Source organism: Nothobranchius furzeri, chromosome 11, assembly GCF_043380555.1.
Source record: "Nothobranchius furzeri strain GRZ-AD chromosome 11, NfurGRZ-RIMD1, whole genome shotgun sequence".
NCBI classification, from domain to species: domain Eukaryota; kingdom Metazoa; phylum Chordata; class Actinopteri; order Cyprinodontiformes; family Nothobranchiidae; genus Nothobranchius; species Nothobranchius furzeri.
The window spans coordinates 58,782,780-58,809,842 of NC_091751.1; the positions used below are offsets into that span (position 1 = coordinate 58,782,780).

The 27,063-nt window shown below is 41.7% G+C and overlaps 1 protein-coding gene across 2 annotated transcripts; it reads right to left on the reverse strand.

Annotated features, from left to right (window-relative positions):
• On the reverse strand, positions 1-26,955 carry tpra (translocated promoter region a, nuclear basket protein). 2 transcript variants are annotated; one of them, XM_054738442.2, is made up of 55 exons: positions 26,694-26,955; positions 25,665-25,769; positions 24,528-24,586; positions 24,213-24,303; positions 23,983-24,086; positions 23,703-23,867; positions 23,513-23,605; positions 22,487-22,567; positions 22,292-22,379; positions 21,970-22,107; positions 21,805-21,899; positions 21,154-21,351; positions 20,958-21,065; positions 20,651-20,874; positions 20,092-20,255; positions 19,900-20,012; positions 19,672-19,820; positions 19,425-19,587; positions 16,765-16,899; positions 16,524-16,664; positions 16,198-16,402; positions 15,900-16,096; positions 15,665-15,805; positions 14,173-14,289; positions 13,886-14,089; positions 13,606-13,796; positions 13,347-13,494; positions 13,036-13,173; positions 12,804-12,935; positions 11,142-11,269; positions 10,777-10,987; positions 10,544-10,693; positions 10,244-10,336; positions 9,997-10,101; positions 9,687-9,878; positions 9,541-9,579; positions 9,268-9,444; positions 9,063-9,174; positions 8,766-8,959; positions 8,261-8,331; positions 7,946-8,145; positions 7,682-7,876; positions 7,460-7,572; positions 4,455-4,529; positions 4,057-4,293; positions 3,792-3,975; positions 3,525-3,724; positions 3,249-3,320; positions 2,706-2,794; positions 2,418-2,530; positions 2,223-2,321; positions 1,996-2,137; positions 1,739-1,836; positions 426-527; positions 1-253 (listed from the first exon to the last, which is right to left on the reverse strand). In XM_054738442.2, exons 1-55 carry the CDS (start codon positions 26,842-26,844, stop codon positions 195-197), a joined length of 7,488 nt encoding a protein of 2,495 aa, XP_054594417.1. In that variant the 5' UTR covers positions 26,845-26,955; the 3' UTR covers positions 1-194. The 2 variants fall into 2 exon arrangements, with proteins under 2 accessions (XP_054594417.1, XP_015812744.1); XM_015957258.3 differs by having other exon boundaries at positions 11,142-11,272; positions 26,694-26,954.
• Between the last annotated feature and the right edge of the window lie 108 nt (positions 26,956-27,063).

Below are 27,063 nucleotides of genomic sequence, written 5' to 3' on the forward strand. Positions count from 1 at the left end.
TGCTTTTTGTTGTTTCACTTTATTCCTAAAAACAACAGAAACACCAGAACAAACAGAACAAAACTAGAATACAAAAACTAGACTTTAAGGAGCATTATGTAAAACCTTAAACCTAATCCATACAAAATGAACTCTGGACTCTGGACAGTGTGTTGTTGTCTTAATGATTAAACGATACTTTATTGATGACATCATCATTGAGCATTGCCTCCTCTACCCAGGCCGCCTCCTCTTCCACCTCTGGAAAAAGGTCCTAAAATGCAAAGAGAAAGAGATCACCGATGATGACTGGTTGTTAATGTTAAATGGACTTTTTGTTTATGTTATAAGCTGCTTGCTGTCCTACAATAAACTACTTCATGATTCCCCTGCGAGTGACAGGATTCTGTTCTCTAGGAGAGGAAAAGTCCAGATTTGTTCCTCACCTCTGCGGCTGAATAACCTCCCTCCTCTGGCTCCTCTGCCTGACAGGCTACTTATCAGAGGCTGACTGGTCACTGTGCGGCGCAGAACAACACTGCTGGTGTCTACAAATAATAACCATAAGAAGAATGTACAGATGTAACTTTCATTTCAGTTACAAAGTTTAGCCACAAATTTAGGGTTGGGCATCACTTGAATTTGATTGATTCCAGTTCCGATTCTTTCAAGAGGCAGAATCCAAAAACATTACATGTTTTAAATTAGCCTTACTTGATATATATAATAATCTGAACTTCAGCATGAATTTTAATTCAATGAACATCACATTAATTTAGACAAAAACATTTTAAGAAAGGAAGAAAAAGCACAATCAATGTGTTTGTTTCTGACCACAACTCACAACCAAAGAATGGGAACTGAAGAGGCCTCTAGGATGAGGTGCAAAATGTCTTCAAGGTAACCAGAAAAGTCCAGCTGCTTTCTTCTAAAACTCTCTGGATGATCATGTCCAGGATGACTGAGAGTCTACACCTACATGCTGCAGCAGCGATTCAGTCAGAAGGGAAACTGAAACCTAAATGTAGCTGCTGTCAGTAACAATCTAACAGATTTAAATAGTTAAAACTCAGACTAAATAGTTCATAAAAGCAAAACTTAACTTTATTAATATTATTATCCATATCGGCTCCTGGTGGGCAGCACCCGGTCTGGTCCACCACAGAGAAAGGCTAATCTAACATGCTGACTTTCATTAGTTTACAGGTTATCTGCTCAGCCTTCTGATGGTCACGTTCACACAGACGAGTGTTGGTGAGCGGCTGTTTAACTGTTGAAGCTCCGTATGCGTTTTTATTTCTGCAGTGCGCCAAACTCATTTTAATGAGCTTCCTCAGCGCTGCAGGATGGTTAAGTTTACATCACCTCATTTCTCTCACGGAGACAGCTGGTATGATCAGCTCTGAAAGGCGTTAATCTGAATTTGCAGATAACGTGTTTTTTTTTTTCACGATCGGTCGCAGATCCTTCTTCCAGGTGGCGGACTTGTAATCAAAACTAGGATTTGAAATAAAAAACTTTTTACGATTCTGGGGAAAAACTGACAGTTAGTCCTGGTTCCAATGTCCAACCCTTGTCATGATCAGATCAAACTTTTTCAAAACAGACATGAGTTTAAATCGCTCTATTTCTGCAAAAGGGACAGAATGTAGAAGAGCCTTTTCTCGGGAAAGACACAAAACGGCATAATAACTGATGTCTAGAGGAATTTAAAATATGCTAATCCAGGTTCTAAAACCTATCAGTAAAAGTTCATTACCAGGATCTTGGCTGGTGGAAGGAAGTACTGCATCATCACTTTGCTGTCCTCTTGACTCCAACTCCGCCTGACCATCCAAAGAGGATTCTACATCCGCGCTGCAGACATATACAGACGCACACACACATAAAGATAGGAGGTAGCTCCAGGATGGTCAGACAGCTGTGTTTATCACATAAAAATGTCTTAATGAAAAGAAAAAGAAATAAAACAAAAAATAAATAAACAGAATATCTAACCCTGATGGACATACTCACCCATCTCCTTCTGGCTCCATAAAGACCTCATCTCCATCATCTCCTGAAGCAGGAACTCCAGTGGAAGCAGTTACCATGGGAACTGACTGTGAAGCCATATTGTCACAGCTGTCTGAAGGCACAGACTCTGTGAAGACCGTCACTAAAGGACAGAGCTGGTAGTTATTTTTCTTTGTCATCACTCCCGTTGTCCTCCAGGGTTTCTACAGAAAGGTAATGTGTCTTACCTGGTGCAGCCACCTGCAAGGGTGTGGTAGGAACACTCCTTCCTCCACCATCCTCATCGTGAGCAGCCAGGAAAAGAGGAGACTCATACATTCCCAGACCTACACACAAATGAATAAAAAAAATCAAGACTTAAAACTACAGATTAGAAAAACGGTTAGAGAAGCCATTATGGGTGTTTGTGCCAGTGGTTGCACCTCCTTGAGAGGCCAGTTGCCCCAGGTCAGAGTGTGAAGCTGATGCTTGCTGCAGTAAATCTTCTGGAGGTCCAAACCTGAACCTGGTGGACAGACCAGCTACCTGGGGAGAGCTGATGAGACCAAACACACAAAGTCAAGAGTCACAAGTAGACTGAAACCCTCAGACACCGTCTTGGAGGTTCTTCACAGTCCATAATAACATGATTTTGTCTAGCAACAGCATGACAACACACCAATTCAAAATCGGCCAGCATGAACTGTAGTGTGTGTGTGTGTGTGTCTTACTTTATTGCTTCAGCAAAGCCGTCAGTGCGGTGTGGAACAACCAGAGTGGGAGTACTGGGAACCATTCTGTCATCATCATCAAAAAAAGGCTGCAAACAACACACACACACAAATTATGACTAAGTACAGGTAAATAAGAGTTGATAACATTGTCTACTGGGAAAATCTGCTAACTGAGAAAAACCAATATTGGTTTTTTGAATCCACGGATCCTTCTGTGATGGGACCTGATACAGGAACTAACTCCAATCCACAGATTCTCAACCCAACCATCCACAGGATACAGAGGATATTTTATTTATAAATATTTATAATCCTGGAACCAGAAACACCAGAACACTCACAGATTTCCTCAACACGCTGGGTATGAGGTCAAAATGCTATGGCTGAATGAAAGATAACCTTGTTATCGTATCGTCCATTTATCGTTATCCAGGTGAAATCCTCATTATATGGTGATATTGACTTTAGGCCATATCGCCCAGCCCTAGCATGTTATCAGTTTCAGCAGATATAAGTTTAAAACATGAAAGTAGTTCTTACCATGGGGGCTAATCCAGGAGTAAGTTGGGGTCCACGTCCTGATGATGGTCTACGCAGCTGAGACGACTGTCTCTGATTGACAAACATCATTATTATTGGAGGAATGTTCTAATTATAAACATTTTTCATTGATCCAGAAGCCAAAGATGCATTTACATACTTTTAGTTACTGATCTAAATGTGTTCAGATAGTTTTAGTAAAAGTATCTGTTGAAAAGTTAACACACCTGAGTGGAACTCTGGCTGTGAGTAACTCTGAGAATGAACTGGTTTTACCTGTGTGTGGGGGGGTCCCAGTTCAGGAGCAGGAGCTTGGATGTAGAGCCGAGGCGGGAGAGCATGAGGCGGTCTGCGTGTGTGTGGCAGGCGCGGTGCGAGGGAGGAAGAGGATGGAGAGTGTGCAGAGGAGGACATAAGGGGGAGTTGAATGGAGTCTCTGGGGGGGTCGCACTCCAAAACACCAGTGCTGCTTTCTCCTGAAAGAGTTGATGGAGTCATTTAGCTGTTTTAAGAGTGTGAACTCACAGTTGAGTTGGGACTCACCGCTGTGCGTCGGCTCAGAGAGGCGCTGAGACCCAGAGGACGCTCCGCTTACATTCTCCTCTGTGTTTGTGCCTTCTGAAGGTTCCTCTTGTCCCTCTTCAGCTTCCCTACTCTCATTACTCTCATCTCCTCCTTTCATCCCACTGTCTGCATCATCATCATCGTCATCCTCTTCCTCCCTCAACTGAAGGAGGCAGAAAACACTTATTTAACAGCTGAAAATAAAATTTAAAGAAAAGAAAATGTCTTCATGAAGGAGAAAGACCTGCTCTTCTTCTTCCTCCTCTTCCTCTTCTTCCTCCTCCTCTTCATCTTCCTGCTTTTGGACCTCCTCTTTACTGTCAGGGCTCTCACAGTCCGTGTCAATCACAATGAGATCCCGAGTTACAGCAGAGGCCTGAGAGCCTTGATCAGAAGGGACGGACTGAGAAACACCCCCCTCCTCCTCCTCCTCCTCATCTAGGTCTGCTGCTAAGACCGGAAAATCCTCTTCAGGAAGCTCCTGCCAAAAGAAAAACATGACACAACACAAATCAATCAGAAAAACAGTACCATCTAGTGTGGAGCCTCATTAGAGACCTGTCCCAAACACCTGAACAGTAATGTCACTAAAATCACAAACAGATCCTTCAACCATTTACTCCTCATTCACTAGGAACTGACCCGACTGTCATCAGGTACATTTGGTTGTTCCTCAACATCCCTCAGCTCTCCCTCTAAATCCTCATCACCCGCCATCTGTAAAAACAAAAGGAGATACCAAAAGATGGAATTTCTATTAAATAGTGATGATTTACCAAAAGCAAGCTTCTAGAGTCAGAAATACATTTTTAAAAGCTACAGTCTTCTTCTGTGTTTTTATATCAGGACAAATCCTCCAAACCACCTCTCCCAAATTTGAAGAAACTGGCAAAAACTGAAAACCTCTGATCGTTTGGAATTCCTGACTTAGCAGTCAGTTTTAATTTAAAGTGTTTTACACTTTACATCAGGGGACCTCAACTAAATTTGTTCAAGGGCCAGCGTTTTCCAGCAGACATCATGACAGCCAGATGGTCTTCTAAAATAAAGTTAAATTATTAGTCTATCAGAAGTCAAATATGCATATATATATATATATATATATATATATATATATATATATATATATATATATATATATATATATATATATATATATATATATATATATATATACAGTATATACAGTGGGACAAAAAAGTATTTAGTCAGCCACCGATTGTGCAAGTTCTCCCACTTAAAATGATGACAGAGGTCAGTAATTTACATTATAGGTACACTTCAACTGTGAGAAACAGAATGTGAAAAAAAAATCCATGAATTCACATGACAGGATTTTTAAAGAATTTATTTGTAAATCAGGGTGAAAAATAAGTATTTGGTCAATAACAAAAATTCAACTCAATACTTTGTAACATAACCTTTGTTGGCAATAACAGAGGTCAAACGATTACTATAGGTCTTTACCAGGTTTGCACACACAGTAGCTGGTATTTTGGCCCATTCCTCCATGCAGATCTTCTGAGAGCAGTGATGTTTTGGGGCTGTCGCCGAGCAACACGGACTTTCAACTCCCTCCACAGATTTTCTATGGGGTTGAGGTCTAGAGACTGCCTAGGCCACTCCAGGACTTTCAAATGCTTCTTACGGAGCCACTCCTTTGTTGCCCGGGCAGTGTGTTTGGGATCATTGTCGTGTTGGAAGACCCAGCCACGTTTCATCTTCAAAGCTCTCACTGATGGAAGGAGGTTTTGGCTCAGAATCTCACGATACATGGCCCCATTCATTCTGTCCTTAACACAGGTCAGTCATCCTGTCCCCTTAGCAGAAAAACAGCCCCAAAGCATGATGTTCCCACCCCCATGCTTCACAGTAGGTATGGTGTTCTTGGGATGCAACTCAGTATTCTTCTTCCTCCAAACACGACGAGTTGAGTTTATACCAAAAAGTTCTACTTTGGTTTCATCTGACCTCATGACATTCTCCCAATCCTCTGCTGTATCATCCATGTGCTCTCTGGCAAACTTCAGACGGGCCTGGACATGCACTGGCTTCAGCAGCGGAACACGTCTGGCACTGCAGGATTTGATTCCCTGCTGTTGTAGTGTGTTACTGATGGTGACCTTTGTTACTGTGGTCCCAGCTCTCTGCAGGTCATTCACCAGGTCCCCCCATGTGGTTCTGGGATTCTTGCTCACCGTTCTCATGATCATTTTGATCCCACAGGATGAGATCTTGCGTGGAGCCCCAGATCGAGGGAGATTATCAGTGGTCTTGTATGTCTTCCATTTTCTGATAATTGCTCCCACAGTTGATTTTTTCACACCAAGCTGCTTGCCTATTGTAGATTCACTCTTCCCAGTCTGGTGCAGGTCTACAATTATTTTCCTGGTGTCCTTCGAAAGCTCTTTGGTCTTGGCCATAGTGGAGTTTGGAGTCTGACTGTTTGAGGCTGTGGACAGGTGTCTTTTATACAGATAATGACTTCAAACAGGTGCCATTAATACAGGTAACGAGTGGAGGACAGAAAAGCTTCTTAAAGACGTTACAGGTCTGTGAGAGCCAGAGATTTTCCTTGTTTGAAGTGACCAAATACTTATTTTCCACCCTGATTTACAAATAAATTCTTTAAACATCTTGCCATGTGAATTCATGGATTTTTTTTTCACATTCTGTTTCTCACAGTTGAAGTGTACCTATGATGTAAATTACTTACCTATGTCATCATTTTAAGTGGGAGAACTTGCACAATCGGTGGCTGACTAAATACTTTTTTGCCCCACTGTATCTGCCACAGAACTCAACTCACGTATCCGCAGCTTTTTGCGTAGGGGTGAGTCGTACCAGCGTAAATAGATGCCAAATTGCATACTGGCTACGCAAAATGCATACAGGTTGGTAGATCTGCAACCGGTTAAATATTGTACTTGTACATGTGTTGCTTTCTTCCTATGCTAATAGCGTTTTGTCAAAACATAGCAATTACGCAGTAATATAGTGGACAGCGCAAAAATAGACATCTTATAAACTGCTGCAGGTAAAATAAGATAAATCAGAGCTATGACTTTGTAGTCATTCTGATTAAAGGCAGCTTCTCTGTTTCATTTGACTTAGAAACAAAGTAGAAAATGCATTTTCTCTATTCCTGATTGGCCCACAGCTCAAAAATGACATTCACACACTTAAATGAGCTTATTTCTGTACCCACAAGGTGTTTTTTGGATTACCTTCGTATCATTTTGATTGATTTTTCATCTTGACATTAGCTGTACAAAGTGTAGAGTTTTTTTTTTTTAATCAGCAGGGTTTTAGCATCATAATGGGTGGATAGTGTGTGTACAATCAGATTTTTAGCAGCGTTACAGACCGAAATGTGGCCAAAACAATCACATGAAGCAGGATTTCTGATCTGTCTTTTGATTGTAGGTGAGGTGCAGCTTGACAATACTTATTGATATTCGGGACAACCATTTTGCTGCTAAATTTCAAAGTCCCCCAATTGGGGGACATTAGGGCCCAAAGGGTTGGGGGCCGGATGTGGCCCACAGGCTGCCTGTTGAGGTTCACTGATCTACATGCTGTCCTATTATTCTTGTTTCTAATATAAGGAATTTAGTATTTCTGTACATGATTGTGTTTGTTTTTACCTGGATAGTTATTTTGGGCCTTAGTCGCAGTTTTTTAGTGGCTGGAGGTGTGTTGGAACTCTCCGGTCTACCTTCCTCCTCCTCCTCCTCATTAACTCGATTCCTCTTTGAACCTGTCTCAGTCACACCAAACACACCCCCAACGGTTAACACAGACAGGAATCTAGAACAAACAATAATGTGGCGACATATTTGATAGGAATAGTGTAAAGTCCTCCTCACCTGAACCAATCAAAGAGCAGGAGGTTGTTGGACGCTCCGCCTCCATGCTGGAGCCTACGTCCTGATTGGCTGTCTGTTGCTGAGTGGGCTGAACAAAAGCTGTGGTCTGAGTGCTGGTTGGTTGAGCTATGGAGGCAGGAGCGCCTCCAAGAGTCGAGCTGGTGGAGTGTACTGATGCTCCTGTACTCATCAGAGCTACAAAGATAAAAACGTTTCCTTCTGATAACATCACACACCGTGACACTGACATCTTGTCATTCTTACCCTCCTGGCTCTCCGTCTGTGTAGTTGGCATAACTGTGGCTGTAGGTGTTGGCATGGGGATGGTTGCCGGGGTAACCATAGGTCTAATGCTGGCGCGGGGAGTCGCTTTGCTACCAGTAGAGGGGCTTGGCTTGTTGCTAGGTGATGGAGTACTTTGGGTGGGTCGAATGTTTGCAGTGGGAGGCTCAGAGATGCTGGAGCTGATGAAGAATGAGTGAAAACTCATAAATACTATTTTAGTACTGTTGTTTACATTCTCAGCTTCTCTAAAAAAAACTTGCTACCATTCATAAAGGTCTGTGGTGCTGTTGTTACCTTCCCCTTTCTTGTGCAGGACTGATCAAAGAAATCTGCCTCTGGTCTGAAGCTCTGGCCTGGTCGCCCGTCTAACAAGAGAGAATGACAGGAAACGTCAGAGAAAACGGTATCATATCAGGAGATAATCCAGGAGACTCAAGTGACGGAATTTCAACATTAAGTTGTCGTCCGGGAAAATAAAATGTATTAAAACTGTTATGAATAAAATCATTCTACCAGGAAGAAATAGCAGAAAGTAAACAAAAATGTGTTTTTTAAAAAACACAGAATACAGAATATTTACTTCAACAAAAGCCACAAACAAGGTGGTTATCTGATTCTTTCAAACACTTAAAACCTGATTCTATTTGTTGTAGAAAAGATTTATTTAAATTCAAATATAAAAAGAGGAAATATTTTCTCTTTAGATTGTTTTGATTTTAAACTCAGCAGTTTTTATGCTCCTAAGTCCTTGGCGTCATGTTTTTATACCCGGTTAGGTCTATGTTAGTGAGTCCCGTACCCTGGCTCCACTCTGGTCCTGAGCTTCTTCTCTCTGGTCGGCGTGGACGTGCGTCTCCTTCAGCTCTCTCAGCTCTCGGTCCAATCGTACAAGTCTTCCTTCATACTGAGACTTGAGGGCATTCATTCTCACCTCCAGCTCCTCCTTACTCTGTTTCAGTTCTTCCACCTCCTGACTGAGCTTCTCCTTAGCACCTACAGGTAAAAACCCAGGTACAGGTTCAAAACCAAATCCGTAACTGATCCATCTGCCCCTCAGCTGGAGGCAGAATGTCTTCTGTTGTGAGTATTGACTCACTGTTTACTTGGCCGATTTTAACTTTGGCTCCCATGATGGCTTTCTTGGTCTTCTCCTCTTTTTCAGCCATCTGCTGTCTGAGCTGCTCCTCTCTGCTTCTGCTTTCAGACAGCTGGGGGGAAAGAAAACGTTTCTGTGTGACTTTTACCAACTGCAGGAGGAAAACAGAGCTGAATAAAATTCACACTGGATTTAGACTCTGTACCTCCTGTCTGAGTTTTGTCAGCTCATCTTGTAGTGCCTGATTAGCATCACTGGCCTGGGCTGACTGGGAACTCTGGTTCTGGTTGGCCTGTGCAGCTTGGTTAGCCTCAAGAGCCTGTTTAGCTTCAGTTAGCTGCTCCTGGAGGCGATCGATGTCTGCTTCGCGCTCAACAACAGTCTGAGAAATCATTAACAGATAATTGCAAAGAAAGAATCGCGTTATGAAGTAAAGAAGCACGATTTTACACAGATCTGTTCAGATTTTTCTCCTAACCTTCTGCACGTTGTCCAGCTGGCCTTGCAGCTCAGTCACCTGTTAGAGACGACAAACATTACCTGAAGCTTTAAAATATTTTTGTCACACAAATAATCAATAAAGTATCTGCAGATAAAATACATGTAAAAAGAAATGTTTCTCACTTTGTTTTCGGCTTGGCTCAGAGCAGCCTTCAGATCATTCACTTCCTGGTTCAGGCTCTGTTGGCTGGTCTGGTTGGTTTGCTGGAGCTCCTTCTGTTTAGCAAGGTTCTGTTGGAGAGCTTCTTTAGCCTGCTGAAGCTCCCGCTGACGAGCCAGGATCTGAGACTGGGACGATTTGAACTGGTTTTGCAACTATAAATTGAAAAGAAGTTCATGTTGCTTCAGTTTGCAGTCGGTCAAGTCCATTGCAAAAAAAGGGATTAGGAAAATAATCCCCATAAATAAAACGTACAGTTAATGTAAGTTATACCTGCAGCGTGTGGTTCTTGGCCTGCTGAAGCTCTTTTTGACTCTGGGTCAGCTGGTTCTGGCTTTGCTGCAGTTGAGTTTGGGTCTGCGATAACTGAGACTGAACCTGAGAGAAAACAGGTAAAAATGCATAATGTTAATATGCTTTTTCTCAACATCACTGTTGTAATATATTACCTTACCGATAAAGGACAAGCTACTGCAGCACTAAAAACTGGAGCTCCCCCGACTTATCCTGCCTGACGTACCTGTGTCAGCTGGTTCTGGACGTCTTGGAGCTTTTCCTTTGCCTGCTGGTTTTCTTTCCGAGCCACTTCTAGCTCCTGAAGGGACTTCTGGGCCTGATGAAACAAATCAGCACACCAATAGTTTTCCACTGGTGTTCTCAAATCTTTTGTAGCTCGTGTAAGAAAGTTCTACGACTTAAACACTTAACAGGCAACATTTTAACCAGATTTTCATTGGATTTATAATCAATTCACTATTTTAGCTTTATTTTTTAGGTTTGTTGAGCTAAACAGTTTAGCTACAACAGTTTCCAAACTCACCTCCTCCTGTTTTTTCTGCACCTCCTCTTTCAAGGTGTTCAGCTCCTCTTGGGTTTTTTTGAGCTCCTCCTGCACTTTGTTCAGCTCCTGCTGTGACTCCTGGCTCGGTGCTGCCTCACTTCCTGTTTTAGCAGCCGTTTCGCTGACCAGCTGGAACACACACACAAACAAAACTTTACTTCTTTTGTTCTTAATTTTTTCTCACCAAACTGTTTGCAGAACTGCAGTCACACCTTGTCATGCTGGACTTTGAGCTCATCGTACTGAGTCTTGTAGCGACGTCCGATCTTCTTCACCTGAGTGATGGTCCTGTTCTTCTCCAGAATGTCGTTATTTTTAGCTTCTATGTCTTTCTTTAGCGTGTCTCTTTCTGATGTTAAGCAGGTCACAGAGTCTCTTAGACCTTGTAGCTGGGACTGAGCTGAATTGCTGCTGGCATTGGACCTGATTCACAGAGAACATATGATGCTGTTAAAACATCTAGAACTTGCATTTCTAGGTCTTAAATCATAACATTAAGGTACAAACTTAAGAAAAGGAACAAGAAAAGACCTCATTAAACTTTGAGTGTGTGTGTGTGTGTTAGCATAAATTTTACCTGGCCAGCTCAGTCTTCAGCTTGGCAGTTTCTTCAGCTAGCTGTGCGATGCGTTTTAGATTAGCCTCTTTTTCAGCTGCAAGTTTCTGTTTTTCCTCAACATCGCCATCTTTCTGCTGGTTAACCAGCTGCTGTTAAAGCAATCAGAAAATCTGGTTAAAGGGTGAAACTCCCTGATCTTTAATATTAAACCTACAATCTGGAGTTTTCCTCCTATCAGGAAAAATGTATGACTTTTTTTTAGAAATCTGTAAAAGTGATGGTCTTACTCTGTACTGTCATATAATTAAAAGAATAGGTCTTTTTTATTTTTTATGCAAAATGAAAATATTATGGCCACCTGGTTGGAGTCTGAAGGGGTGGGTTGCTTTGCTCAGCGTTGGCCTGCCCATCATCACCCCAGCAGAAAGGGGCCAACTCTGGGAACCGGTGATGGTTGTACCCTTTGTGCAGCAGTACCAGGACCAGAGTGAATAGGGTGTGTATGGGGAGCGTGAGTGGGTGTCTAGCATTAACTTTTGTAAGTCTCCAGTTGTATGTATATGTGTGAGCATGAGGGAAGGAGTGTGTGACTGTGTTTGTGTATGACTGTGTATGTCAGGTGGGGTCTTGGACTCCTCCCCTCTCCCGGGTCTTCCTGTGCTGCTACACATCTTCGCCTCCCCTCCCCCTGCCACATTTGCTGCCGAGTGTGGTGCCTTGGTTTGCCTGAGGGTTCGCGGCTCTGCAGTTCGGGGGGTTTAAGATTTTTGGCATCTGTCTGGTTGATCCCGGTGGCTGACTGGTGGGATCCGAGTCCCTGGGCTCTGTTGGGCCCCCGGCGGGGCTGGTTGCCCCTGGGTCCCGGGGCGCCGGGTCCCGGGCCCAGCCGGCTTGGGGATGGGAGGCTGCAGGCGGGCCTGTGGGCTTGCCGCTGTTATCTCCCGGGACTCTGCCGGCTGATCTCTGGGACTTGGAGCTCCTTCCTTCTCCTACACATCGCGTGTACACACACAGGTGCTCACATGGTGCTCTCATAAGTATGGACTAGGGCATTTTCAACACGTCTTAAGGCTGTGGTCGGTACTTAATGCACTGTGATTTATTATCGTGATTGTTCAGTAAAACAATGTTGATTTTTTATTTCCTCATCAGGTTGACACAGTGATAGTTTGCTCTTGTTGTATTGCTGTGTGTCCCTTTTTTCATTTGTTTGGTTTTCTCTGTCTGCAGGTCTAGAAGTAGACTCTTGTTCATCATTGATTATTTATTTTTGTGGAACACCCCCTTTCTTTTGTCTCATCCTTTCTCTTTCACCTCTGTCTCCGTGTCTGGTCGGAATTACAAAGCATTCAAAAACAATAACAATAAAGTTTTAAGTATCAGGCGTGACATTAAAAGCAGACGCTTTGATGCTCCACCTGAGAGTAAATCTGTAAGGATTGTCACCAGCATTCAGACATCAATTCTGTTTGCTTCACAGCCAGACAGGACACAGGAAAAAAAAAAAAAAAAAAGTTTAAGTATTATAGCGCAATTTCTTTGTTCACACATTAATCAGATGTGAATCTGCAGACTTTCCAGGCATTTGGGACTTTTCAGGTAAGAAAATAATCATCAAAATGTCCAAAGAAAACATAAATCTCTAAGATCCTCCAGTTCAAACTGTTGTCTTCTACATACTTGCACTTTGGCTTTCCATCGTTTGACATCATCTTCTAGCAGCCTCTTATCAGCCTGCAGGGAGCCATTTATCTCTGACAGTTTAGACATGGACTTATGCAGCGGTCCGATGTCTGTCTGGAGCTTTGTCACCTTACAGAGGCAGAAAGAGGGGCAGCAAACTTTGGTTAACACACTGGAAACAAAAGTTAACGTGAGGCTCTTTATGGTTTCATGCAGACATGAGCAATACTTTTGCCTGAGCCTGCTGAAGCTCCTGTTGTAGTTTATCTCTTTCCACATTCAGCATACGGTTAGTTTCTTGCATAGCACCGATGGTTTCCAGCTTCTTCAGCTGCTCCTGTTGCTCGGCTAGCATCTTTGTTGTTTCCTGAGGAATACAGTGAGGCCATACAGATTAAAATAAGCAGAAATATGATTTTTAAATTAAAAGATAAAGATTCAAGTCTACTGGAATTAAAAATGTGAATTTCAGTGATTAATTTAGAAATATGAACGTAAATATTATTATTATTTCTAGTTCTTCATTCTTCTGTCACATACTTGCATCTTCGCCCTCTCAGCATTCAGAGCTTCCTGTAGCTCCTTCAGCTGTCGGTCTTGGTGTTCGACTCGCTGTTTGTGACGTTGGGCTTCTCCTTCAGATGCCTCATACTGAGCCACAGCAATCTCCTTCTCCCGCCGAACAAATCTACAACAAAACAAAAAAAAAAGCTTTGTGTCTTACCTGTGGTTAAATTGTCAAAACCAAACAGCTGAATGAACATTTGAACATATGCTTTTGCATTGGTATATGTTCTACCTGAGTATCTCCATAATCTGTTCAGTGGTTTTCCCCTCCTCACTAAATGACAGGTCCAGATTCTGCAGCTGTTGTTGTTGCTGCTGCTGCAGCTGGCGACTCCTCAAAGCCATTTCATCCATCTGCTGGTGCAGGAGAGCGTTCTGCTTTCCCAGCTCATCACAGCGGCGACTCAGATTGGAAACCTCCTCCTGGAAACAATCAAAGCAAAGTTTGTTATATCAGTTCATGTGAAATCAGTTTAACTATCACAGTAGTGGCTTTTAAAATGCAGTGCTACCTTCAGTTGTCTCTCTGTTGTGGTCCAGGCTGCGGTTTTCTCTTGCAGGAGAGCTGTTGTCTTCTTCAGTTCTTCTTCCAACTCCCTCTTGTGCGCAGCTCCTTGCTGGGATGTTTTCTTCAACTGCTGCAAAGCTTCCACGTCAGCAGCATGTAGCATCAACTCTCGCTCATACTTGCCCTGTGCCTCTCCAGCTAGCTTAGTCTGGCGGGAAAACAAAGAGGTCTCATTGTGGCAAAGATGTGGAAAACAGGGTTTAAGAGATAACGTGAGGAGTGAGTGAGAACCTGCAACAGGCTGTCCTGTGTGGCTTTCTGCTCCTTAGTGACGGCAGCAGCAGCCCTCTCCAGCGCCTCCTGCTGATCTGCCTGGCTGGCCTTCAGACTCCTCTGCAGCTCACAGACCTTGACAAATGCACCAGCATCAAACATCATGCAAGCATCTATATCATGTATTAGGTGATCAATTTAATCACGGTAAGATTTATAATCCTATCACAGAAATATGTTAAAGCTACAAATCTGCAAAAAAAGCTAGCTTAAAACTTTTTTTCATGCCTCTTAACGTTCTAATATAGTAAAGCTATAAATATATTGTTGAGATTTAAAAAAACGAAGTGGTTCTGTCGCATTTGTCTAAAAGCTTCAGCCAATAGCACGACTTGGAATGAAAGCAACTATTAGACCATCCGGTTGTCCGCCTCACCAAACTGCCGCACTTCCCCTTGTACCTGGAGTCTCCATTCATTACGTACTTGCGCATTTCACAACAGAACACCACTGGTGTGAGAGGTTTACCATTCAATAATATCAGAGAAGCAGAAACAGTCTGCTGCTACCACTTCATCTTTAGGACAAACCACCAGAGTCCCAAAAAAGAAAAACACCATTGGACGTCACGGACAACAAAATACGTTTGGACTTTTAAAAAAATGGCGACTGGTGTTTCATACCTGCAAACTCGGAGGGTGTGAAAAAAGTGACACCACCCCAATCTGTCATGCTGCAGATTTGCACCTGTGGGGATTGTAGTAACCTGCTCTGACATTTATATACTTCTTGTTGCTACAATAATCTGTTGGAATTAGATACTGGCAATGTTTACTCCAAGCTCAATTCCAAAACAAAAAAGAAAAAACATGACGAACCTCTGGAAAATTATATACAGGTAAATCTGCTAAAGTCCTTGACAGAAAACTGTTATTTAGTGGTGATTTTGCTCGATTTGGCAAACTCTAAGCTCAAAACCACTGCGAGGAGTTAAAGCGACAGCACTCATACTGACTGTGAACGCCGCTGCTGCCTCGTCGTCTGCAGCGTGCTGTCTCTGTGATTGGTCAAAGATGATATGTGACTAACACACTAGAACAAAGATTGTTTTTGAACAAGAGGAGTCCTCCCTCCTTACTCTAACTGATTCTCATGAGAGTGACTGAAGCTCATCGCTGAAATCGGATAGAAGACACCCCCCCCCCCCCCCCCCCAAAAAAAAAAAAAACTCACTGGATCTACACGATTCATATGAATGCCACATTTGGCTTCAAAAACGGCGATTTTCGCCGAAAAGCTACAAGTTTGTGGATATGGATGGTTGGTGCTCTCTCGTTAACTGTGACAATAGGCATTCCAATATCAGGGGGCGTGGCCTAGGGTTGATAGCCAATGGTAGGGTTGAGATGTCTGTGACCGTGTTTGAAAGCTGGCTTGTTTTGCAGATTTAAATATTAATATATTATAAACAAACCACTGAAACATCAAACAGTCTTTGTTTGTGTCTTACTTGTTTCTCCACAGCCTCCACAGCCTTCCTGTTCTCCTCTTTCTCCTCCTGCTTCTTCTTTTCCAACTCTAAAATTCTCTTCTCCAGCTGTTTCTGCACCTCCTCTGACTCCTTCAGTCGGACCTCCAAAGGAGAACGCGACTAAAAGACAGAAAACAGTGAGTGAAAGTGTTTATGATCAGTTATGTAAGGCTAAAAACCAAAATGAGCATTTCATTCATTTACAGAGTAATACCTCCTTCTCTTTCTTCAGACTGTCTTCTAGAGTCAGTACCACAGCTCGGTACTGTTCAACTGTGGCATTAGCATTCTTCAGCTGCTCTGCTAGCTCAGTGTTTTGTTCCTCAGCACTTTTCAGGAGACCTTTGATCTCAGAGAGCTCCTGATCTGACTGGCTGGGCTGCTGAGAAGCTGCTGGAACTGGAGAGCGCACTGTTGGAGAAAAGATGGTGATTAACTTTAAAAACGTTCACATTTTTACAGATTTTCTAAGGGTTCCTCTACAAATACACACAGACTGTTGTGCTGTTTACCTCTCAGTGGTGCTCGGAGGGCAGCGGATCTGGTGGCTGGGGTGGTCGTGTTGCTGGAGGACACGGCAGCATCAGAGGAGGAAGCAGAAGTCAGCTGGGTTTTCAGTGTCGCCACCTGCTGTTCAGAGCCACGCAGCAGCTCTTTGGTCTTCTGCAGCAAGGTGTTCTGGGTCTCCAGCTTCTTCTTTGCTTCCAACAACTGTGACTACAGAAAAGAAGGAAGCAACAGAGAGATTATAGTGTGACTAGAAGACAGTATCTGTAGACTGAATCCACGCTGTTCCAACGAATATTGAAGTATATAAATAAAAAGGTTTTGTACTTACATCCATTATGCGCCCAAGAGCATGTCTCTGAGTAACTTCCTGTTCCAGCTTGGTTTTCATTGAAGTCAGTTCTGCCTCCAGTTGTTTTATTTTGTTGTCAAGTCTCTGGCGAGACTCGGTTTCTGTATGCTCCATAGTCAACTGGACATTTATGACAAAATTAAGAAGGAAAATAATGAAAAGATGAGAAAATACATTCTAGATATGAAATCTGTTTAAGATTAAACAGTAGATAAAGTACCTGTATGGTCTTCAGGTTAGAAAGAAGCAGGTTCTGGTTCCGTTGCTCAGCCAGCATGGCTTCTCTCTCCTGACTGAGTCGAGACTCGGCCTGCTTTAGCATGTCTCTCTCTTTAGTCAGATTCTCTACACGCACCTACAGAAAAAAAAGATCAAATTATGAAATGAACAAGAATGAATACAAAGCAAGTCAAATCTTTTATTCAAATGAGGGGGAGAATAACGACAAACAGGGTACGAATCACACAGAGGCTTCCAGGGGAGCCCGTGATTTAGGGGTGGGGTGGGGGTGTATCTCACCTTGGCCCCCAAAGTGCCTTGATACAGCTCTGGGTGTGGGTCTGAGTTTTAAGGTGATCTGATTTGTATCAAATATATAAATATTACATGCTTATAAATTATTGTTGTATACAGTTAATAAAGTGTAGTGGGATAAATCTACCTACATTTTCATTTTCAAACCATTTGTTTAGTTTTCTTTTTTATTTGACTATTTTCCTGTCCTGTCTCTGATCTTCCTGCATCTCTTCTGAATTCTACAGAAAAGGCTTCCTATATTTTCACCCCATGAGTTACCTTTGAATTAAGCAGATCAAAGGGAACTAATGACGCAAAAATAGTGGAGTATGCGCCGAGCGGCCACACCAATGAGGTGATGAGCTCCGCTCTGCTGAATCAGGCATAAACGATTGCGTGTTAATTATATATTTTTTGGGTGGCGTCCCTTTGAGAATGTTAGTGTGGCTGTGCGCAGGGTGCAGCTGGAGCGCATCAACGATCAGCCCTCTGTGTCCTCTCCACTCAGAAGAATCCCCCGTAATCCAAACCCGGGTGACAAATTATTTCCTATTGGAAACCACCTTTGCAGACTTATCACAATGCTGATTTATCAGCTTTGGAGTGTCCAAAATAGGGCTGAACAATTTTAGGAAAAGATTCAATAGTGATGTTTTTTTCTAGGGTAAACTGGCACTTCAGTTTGATTCATGATTTTCTTCAAATCAGGGTTCAACACATTATTCACACTATAGTCATTTAAATCACACCATAAAAACATTAAAAATAATAAAATCTCTCCCTTGTTTAATGTTTTCTATGTTCTTTTGAACTAAAGTCATTATGGTGCCATTAGTGCAGAATAACTTAGTCCAGGTTAGAAGAGTCTCAGTCTTGTAAATTTATAATTAGAGCAGAGTAAAGATGCTCGGGAAGTGGAAATATTTGTTGGAATTGCCCTTTCTGACTCTGGAACTCAAAAAAGGAACTAACTTCAGCCTCGTCTGGTACGTCTTTCCTTTCCTTTTGTAATAATTTAATCTCTTCTTCTTGATTCAAATAAATAAATAATCACATCAACAAGCAACCTGACTTGATCCATAAGCAGGGTTGGTACACATAACCAACAGCTGGATTGCTCCAGTATCAAGTGCTGATTTGCACAAACAAGATTTTCTATCTCACTGAGGCTGCAGTTCTGTTGTGTGAGCAGAACGGGAGCGAGGTTGTAATGAGCGTGCGCGTTTATGCCGCTTGAGCGAATGGGAGCAGTTTGGGAAACGCATTTCAACTACGAGAGGGGCAAACACAGTGAGAAACACACAGGACATGTGTTTTTCGTCACGTTGGTAATGTCCAACAGACCTGCAAGAGACGTTGTGCTTTTAAGTCCACTTAGTGTTATTATCATAAACCCAGTTCTGCTGCTGGAGAATCAGCCTCTCTCTCCCTCTGTCACTCACCCACGGTGCTGAGAGACAAGATTTAGCTGTGGTAGCAGGAGTAGTAAGGGGAAAAAAATGGGAAAATAATGTGCTGCTCTGTCAGCTGGACTCAGTTCCAGTACCGATGTCCCTCCTCCCTCTTCCAGCGCCGTCTGCAGCTGGTTTAACACAGGAAATGGATGTCTAAAATAGTTAACAGATCCTGGGTCCTTCAGGAGTGCTACAAAAAAAAAACTAAGCTATGACGATCATGTGATCGCGTTGTCCAAAAACGATTTGAGTTTGTGAAGCTTTAGTTCAGACTGAGCTGGTTTTAAGTAAATTAAGTCCGTTAACCACTACTCATTATATTTATTTGTAGAACCAAAATAGCAGGAACATCTTTATTCCAAAACATTAGAGCCTGTGTGAAGAAGGTTACTGCATGATGAAAGTTAGGTTCTGTAATGTTCTTGTTTTTTTTTTTAACTCATTCATTGCCAATGACGACTAAAGTCGTCATTTGCATTTTTTTACTGTTTGAGCATCGGAACGAGCCCCCGCGCTGAGAGAACAAACATCTCAGCCCTGAAGCCGATCTTCATCCGCATACGTCACAGATCACATGATGAGGAAGCAACACATCCATGTGTTAGGAGATCGTTTTGGGCAGTTCCTATAAAAAAAGTGAGGCGCGAACCGGAAAAGCGTCTGCCGAACACAATTCGACAACGGATTATGAAAGAACGGATAACGCTCGAAACACGCGGCTTCTTCCTGATGTGAGAGGTGAGTCTCCTCTTTGTTTTGGCATCGACATCATGCTAGCGCTCAATGTTTTGTGACTCTTAAAAAAACAGTAAAAACAGTGAGAAACGCTGGCAGCGAAGGCCGTTAGTGATCAGGAAATGGCTGGCAGTGAGTGAGTTAATAGTTCTTCACTATTATTCTTCCATCTCACCTCTTCTAGTGACAGTTTCTCGGTTGCCTGCCTCAGGTCCTGGCTCATGGTGTGGATGATGTGCTCGTGTTGTTGAGCTGTTGCAGCCATTTTTTGGTTCCTGTCCTGCAGGGCGGAGATCTCTCTACGGTATGCTGACACGGTCTCTTGCAGAATCTCATATCTGAAATCAAAGAGCAGAAGAAATCAGAACCATTTACAGGAAGACTAACTAGTTGTGGAAACTGTAACTAAAGTGAATCTTTACCTCTTGTTACTGAACTCCAGCTGAGAGGTCAGCTTGGCGTGGCTGGAGCGCATTTCAGTCAGCTGCCTCTGCAGCCGGTCGTTCGTTTCATTCAGCATTCGGTCGTTCTCTGCCTTCTCTTTCTTATACAGGGTGAAGGCGTCGTTCAGCTGAAAAAGCACAAATTCATTTCCAAATAAAGAATCGATATTTTCACCAGGCATTTGCAGAGCTGAATGCTTGTTTTACCTGTTTTAGAGCAGCTTTAGTTTGAGCCGACTCTGCAGCAGCAGCTCTCTGAGGAGTAGAGCGAGTGGCTGGAGCTGAGGGACGATCAGGTGTGGGATGGGAAGAGTCTTGGCCTAAAAAACAAAAACAAAAACGTGATCCTATCTGGTTTATCAAATGTCAGCATTAAGGTAGAGCTTTTAAAAGCATCACCTTGAGGTGGCAGGCTGAAGCCTGTGCTCTGAGTCAGCAGAGTCTTAAACATGTCTCTTTGCCTGGCGTTGGAGTCAGCCAGCTGTTTCTGCTGGTTCCTCTGCTCTCTCAGATGCTCTGCCTCCTTCTGGAGCTTATCCACAAGGGACTCCAGCTCTGTTATGCTGGAAAAATTCACAAACAGAAATTTTATCTTTACAACTTCTTTAATATTAAAGCTTACTGTAAGGAAAGTTTTATGACAATGTTGTGAAAAAAATCCAAATAAGCTGTGCCAACATTCTGAATAAAAATGTCTGAGACTGAAATGCTGTTTTTGTCTCACACGTATGTGACATGGCTGTGTTGTACTGCGTGTCAAAGCTCCTGCCCAATCTTTCCCCTTCCCCCATCTCATTTACTGAAACAGCAGCAGCAGTGAGTGCTGCATGTGAGGATTTTCAAACACCACGTTGAGGCCAGGCCACTCTCTGGATCCTCTTTGCTCTTAGAACACATCAACTGTCATTTCACACATTTCTAAATGTAAGAAATAAAACTCAGTGAAGTCATTTTTTACCGTGCGGATGTCACTCTGCTCTGCTCTCGGTCCTTCTCCTCCTCCAGCTCCCTTAGTCTCCCTAACAAAGTTTGATTCTGGCTCTGGAGCTCCGCCACACTGCGGAACGACAGCTGGCTCGAACTGATGACCTCAGAAGTGCTGGAGATGTCGGCAGAGCTGCCATCATCTTTTCTCACCTGGTTACCTCTGGCTTCCTCCAGCTCAACCAGAAGTGTACACAGCTGAATCAAACAAAAATGCACGAGTAAGAACTTCTGAACCACAGCTCTGCATTTTTCTCCGTTATTAGAATTATTTCATAAACCTGAGTCGACGTGTCCTCTAGCAGTCTCTCAGTCCTCAGTTTGTCCCTCTCCAAGGCATCACGGCTCTGCTTGGCCTCTTCCTTCTCTTTCTGCAAACCGTAGATCTCCTGAGGACCAAAATTTAATCAGCATTAAACCTTTACAGGTCACTCATCATGACCCAAGGTCAACATGTGGATAAAACTATTAACTGACAGTTCGAGCTTGTTCCAGTTTGTTGCACAGAGAGGCCATCGACCTCTGCATGCTCTCATACTCCTCTCGCTGGTGCCTGAGGACAGGAGCTTTAGACTCCACCTCCTGGACAATCTCATCCAGGACCCTGCTCACTCTCCTGGTCTCCTGCTTCTCAAGGTGCAGCTGCGTCTGACACTCAGCATATGCATTATATAGCTAAACACAGAGAAAGAGGGAAAAACACTGAAAACAACAACATTGCAGAAATCCAAAATTTATTTTATGGACCAATTGTTTACAACTAATATGAATTTCCATTCCCAGTAAGTGTCCAAATGTCAAACTAGCATTAAAGGGAAACTATGCAGTTTGGCTAGCTTTTAGCACCCCCTCGCTGTGATTTCACTTTAGCATCCATCAACTAATCCACCTGCTGAAATGTCTCCCCAGCCTTCATCACTAAATCAAACAAATCAGCTGTGTTCATGATCTAAAACATGCAGGAATCACGTGCTGGGAGCAGACTCCAGGGCCGGCATGTCTGTAAAGAGTCCTTTTAGCATATAATGGCTCAAGAAAATGATTTAAAAAAATATGAAAAAGTTGCAAAGTAGGCCTTTAAAGTTTATGAACAAAATCAGAAACGATGGTAATCCCAACTGAACTCACATCAAAGAACTTCATGCCAGGCTTAACAATCGCAGCGATGGCTGCTGCTGACGGACACATGGAGTCCAACTGCTCCTCAGAAAGAGAAGGAACACCTGCAGCAGAGAACAACAGATGAGACTTATTTAAACAAGACAATCATTAAAAAAAAGTGTTTTTTCTTACAGCAGCCTTTGCCTGCAGCCTTTGTTGTAGCATTTTCCAGCTCCTTCTCCATTTTCTTTATCTTCTCTCTTAGATCTGCTTCAAGTCGTGTTTTTAGCTCCTCTGCCTCTGAAACCTTCTTCTCTAAAGACTTATTGGCTGCAAAAACAAAAACACAAATCATCACACGGAAGGCTGCAGTCACGCACACGTAACTCATTAATAATACATTTAATTTTAATGGCAAACACTGGTGAAGGTTAAAACAGCAGCATTAATTAACAACATGCTGGTCTGCACATTTACAGCTTTTCTAAAAGACGACTTGTTACTGAAGTCCTACCTTCTCCAGTTTCTTTAACCAGCTTACTGAGCTCTTCCACTGCTCTGTTCAATTCTTGGTTCTTGGTCTCCGTGTCCGTCGCTGCCCCCTATAGGAAGGTAAGCGGTATCAAAGTCAGGAGACAAGCATCCAAACGAAATAGTTCTTGTGAAAAAAATCGGAAAAAAAACAGATATAAGTCAAGCAGACCATAACCTTATAGAGTGAAGATAGTTTGATGTGAGCATTGAGTTCAATGCGAAATTTCTCCTCCATCGCAATCTGCTCCTCTTTTGCCTATAGAGACAAAGAGAATCAGACTTTTTATTCACACATTTACTTTCAGTGACATTAGACTGTCTCAAAATCAGACAACTTCTACAGAATTTCTATTTCAGAAATTATACCAATGTCAGTGTATGATGCTTTTGAAATGCGAACCTCAAAAGTTTTAAAGCAGTGTTTAAAATTAAAAAAGTATTTCCAAATTGGCTAACTGATCATCTTCAGTATTTATTTTAGTCAGTTGGATATTTAAATTTTATTCAAAGTATTTTTTTCTATTTGCATATTTTGATTATCATGTTGGTTTTTATTCTATTATTTTCTTTTTATATGTTCGAAATAAACATTCTAATTTGAAAACAAACCAAATAAATTTATTTTTTTTAACAAGTCTTCTCTGTTAACTGAAAACCATTCCAGGTGGAAAACTCAAAGCATTAAATGTTGAGAACAGTTTGGACAGAAATAAAGCAGCAGTTTTAAGAATGTCAAGTTTAAGAGAAAAAACAAAATCCCCTCATAGTGTTGAAATTCCTGATAATATTCTGGGAATTATTTTAATAAGTTGAGGCCTTTTATTAATCAGCATACATGTAAACTTTTCTTTATATAAGAACAGAACCAAGCCTAGGACGGACAATAAATAGAAAATGTATCGTTATCGAAATTTCTGACTCTTATTGTGAATAAATTTGATAATAAAGAAATGAAAAGATGTGTGTAGGTTGACAACGTTCATGTCCCTTTAAGAAGCTGCACCACCTTGAGTCACGTAAAAATGTGACTCAATGTAATACACGTGACAGCTCCATCTAGTGGACAACTCTTGTTTCTGTGCATACCTGTAGTTATCATCCATTTATTGTTATCGAGGTGAAATCCTCAATATATCGTGATATTGGTTTTAGGCCATATCGCCCAGCCCTAACTAAGACTAAATTAATTCCTCTACTTTACCAGTTTCAGTTTGTTGTTGAGGTCTTCAGCTCTTTTGTTTTGACTTTCATTGACTTCCCTCAGGGAACTGAGCTGACTTTCCAGCCTGGCCACCTGTTTTAGGAAAAGACACGAGGGTTTTGGACTAAACAGAGACTTCTCCCAAAAGCAACAACAATATCAGTGAAAAAATCACGTTATTGTGTGTTACCTGCTCACTGCTGCTTTTCAGATTGCCCTGTAGATCCAGTATTTCTTTGCCTTTCTCCCTGTTGGTGTTTAGTAGTTCATCAGTTTTAGTTTGCAGCTCTGCAGTCAACCACTTGAGTTTCTTCTCCAACAGCTCCTTCTCCTGCTCCATGCGTTTCTCTTTATGCTGCAACACACAAAAGTAGTGACATTCTCATAAATAACTTTTCTAAGGCGAGAAACTGCTTCGTTGGGTGCTTCCACCCCAACCCGTTTTGGTCTCCATGACATCTGAATAGTACCTGCGCAGCGGCCGCAGACGACTGTATATCGTCCAGTTTCAACTGGAGCTCCATCTTTATTTTGCTAGTGTCTGTCAGTTTCTCATTCAGACGCTTCACGTCCTCTGTGATGATAAAAATTATGTAAAAAAACAACTCAAGAAGACAAACTTTTTGCAACTATAAACAAAAAGATAAATGTACATGTTCATGAAAAATTTGTTACCCTATTTTAATAAGTTAAATGTTACCTGTCAGGTTCTCCACCTCCTGCGTTTTCTTCTCCAGCAGCCTCGCCAACTCTCTCCTCTCTGCTTCAAGCTCATACTTTGCCTTGGATTGCTGCAAAAACAGAAAATTAGGATACTGGACTCAAAAAATAACAAAAATCAGGTATAAAAATACTTCAGGATCAAATTATATTTGACTCTTTAAGCACCTATTCAAAACATTTACATTTCTTCACAGATTTGCTGGAAACTGGCATACAAAGCTACTTTTAAATTGCATTACAATAATAAAAATAAGATAATAAAAGTTAAGTGTTTTAAGATGTACGTATTTACCTGTTGTGGTAGCTTATCTCCGTTGGTTTCACCGTCTGTCCCCTTCAGGGAGTTCAGCTCTGCAAAAAGAAAAACATTAATATTTAGCTTCAGAGTAAAAACATACTGCCTAACCTAAGCTGAAATGTTCTGATCCAGGTTTTTTTTTTTTTTTTTTTTGGAGTTTCGAGGCAATTTTGATGTAAGATGCGATTTTTCTTCTACATAAACAATTTATTGGAAATGCAAAAACCAGCGGTGTGGACTCGAGTCAAATGACTTGGACTCGAGTCATTATTTTAATGACTTCTGATGTGACTTGATAAAATCTAAAGACTTAAGACTTGACACAGACTTGAACGCCAATGACTTGCAACTTCAATCGACTTGCATCTGTTGACTTGATGATGACTTGTGCACAAAAGTGGCACGACATGGACAAAAATCATAAATCATTCTTCGTTCGGGGTTTGACCTTGTTCTGCTAAATGCAGCAGCACTTTGTTTATAATCAGTTTCAGTTGCACGTTCTGCTTGTTTGAGCAAATAAATGAAGCTTTAAGAAACTTTATTTCTGGAATTTAATTATTATCATCATCATCATTAAATTGAAGCTGGACAGATGACTTGAATATGACTTGAAAATTCAAAGTTAAGAACTTGGACTTGACTTGGACTTCCACATCATTGACTTTTGACTCGACTTGGACTTGGTTGTCTTTGACTTGGGACTTGACTCGACACTTGACTGGAAAGACTTGCAACTTACTTGTGACTTGCAAAGCAGTGACTTGGTCACACCTCTGGCAAAAACGTTCCCCCAAATTATGGTATTGCAAACATATTTATTTACCACTTTCAAGTCTTTGTGCATTTAGACAAATTTATAAAAGGTGGAGGCCAAGAGGGAGTAAACAATGTTTGCATGTGGGGGGTGAGTGTGCAGCTTGCAGCAGATAGTCAGCATTGAGTCAGTGTGCACCACATGTGTTACGTGTGCTTGTGTTTTATCCCAAAAATCATCAATAGTTTAAAAATATTAAAAATGATCCCAGACACAACCATGTAGCCGCATATCCACTGTTTCAGCACCTCGGTCTAGCCCAGAATCCTATTGATTGAGGACATTCATATCAAATGGAAATGAAATTAACTCACCAAGTTTCTTATTTTCTTCTTTCAGGACCTTGAGGTCTTTTGTGGCAGAAAGAACTTGTTCCTGACTCTCTGTCAGTCTCTTCTCAATGTCAAAATACTGCTGTTCTGTAAAGATAAAACATCAAGGATAAAGAAACTAAATAAATACTCCCAATATTGATATTAACTTCATATATATGCTTTTGTTTCTTTCAGTAATAGCTGAGAAAACCTGACAAACTGCAGATTTATGGGCAAGTGAAGTTGAGACTTTATTTTTATGTAAGTTTTCTGTAAAATAGGGGTCACCAACTTGGTGTGCCCCGAAATCATATAAGTTGCCCAATTCTTTTCTCCAAATAGCATAAGTCTAAGATTAAATTAAAAATGTTCTCCTGCCAATATAAATCAAAATATTAATATAGCTGTAAAAACTCAAATAAGTTTATTATACGCGAAGACGTTCAGTTTAACTCTGATTTATTCTAGTTCAAAGGTCACTACTGTATCAACCTGGTAGCCCTTCTTATGGCTCAGTACCCATGAAGTAGCCGTCAGCTTCACAGAAACTGTCCGATTTAGTTTTGAGGCAAAATAACACAGAAGCACAAGGTAAATAAACTCTACTGTGCATTTAAATCATAAATATGTCAGTGTAAATAAATATTATGGAAAGGTTGCAGAAATTTCACTATAGCTATCAGTAGCGAGGAAATGTAGAGTCGTGTATATAAATTAATTTAATTCTGACGTTTACAAGACGTATTTGGTATGTTAGACAACTATTTTTCATTTCGGGCTAGTTGTATTAAAATAAATTGTATCCATGTTACTACAAAACCGTAACTGAAACTTAATGGCATCATTTTCGACCATTAAAGCTAGCTTTAGCGTAACATCGTAGCTAATGTTAGCAATAAGTTTCTGCCGAAGGGAGTTTTAATTTCTGTTAGCTTGTTAGTCGACTCAGAACACGTTTTTCTAGCCTACTGCAGTTGTTACTGACACGGGTATCAGAAAACTTGTATTGATCTGGATGAAGTTACCCACCACTGTCTGCTTTCAGCCGCTCATGCTGCGTCTTGAGCGCCTCGTTAGCATTCTGCAAATCTGTTATAAACTTCTCTAGCTTGTTTTGAATGCCTTTCGGTAATTTGTTCAACTCCGTCCGCTCAAGTGCTTGCAGTAAAACGACCGCCATCTCCACCTAACCATCCGTAATTAAAAACTCTAAATTGACGCAAAACTCTTCTACAATCGTGAAATGCACTCCATTCGCTGACCTGAAGAAAACGAACGAGGGTAGGAAACGTTAAGTCTAGCTCACGCAGAAGAAGGAAATGCATTTTGACTTTCAAAATAAAGTCACTTATTTCCAGTCAAACTAAAGCAGTTTTTACAAAACCAGAATGTATGCCGC

Bases quoted from the DNA above. Each gene is read 5' to 3' on its own strand.
- tpra (XM_015957258.3), bottom strand. From the start codon at position 26,844: ATGGCGGTCGTTTTACTGCAAGCACTTGAGCGGACGGAGTTGAACAAA. The intron at 25,770-26,693 runs GTGGGTAACTTC...TTATCTTTACAG, and splicing joins GCGGCTGAAAGCAGACAGTG to AACAGCAGTATTTTGACATT. The intron at 9,175-9,267 runs GTACAGAGTCTA...CTTTCCCCCCAG, and splicing joins TGACAAAACTCAGACAGGAG to CTGTCTGAAAGCAGAAGCAG.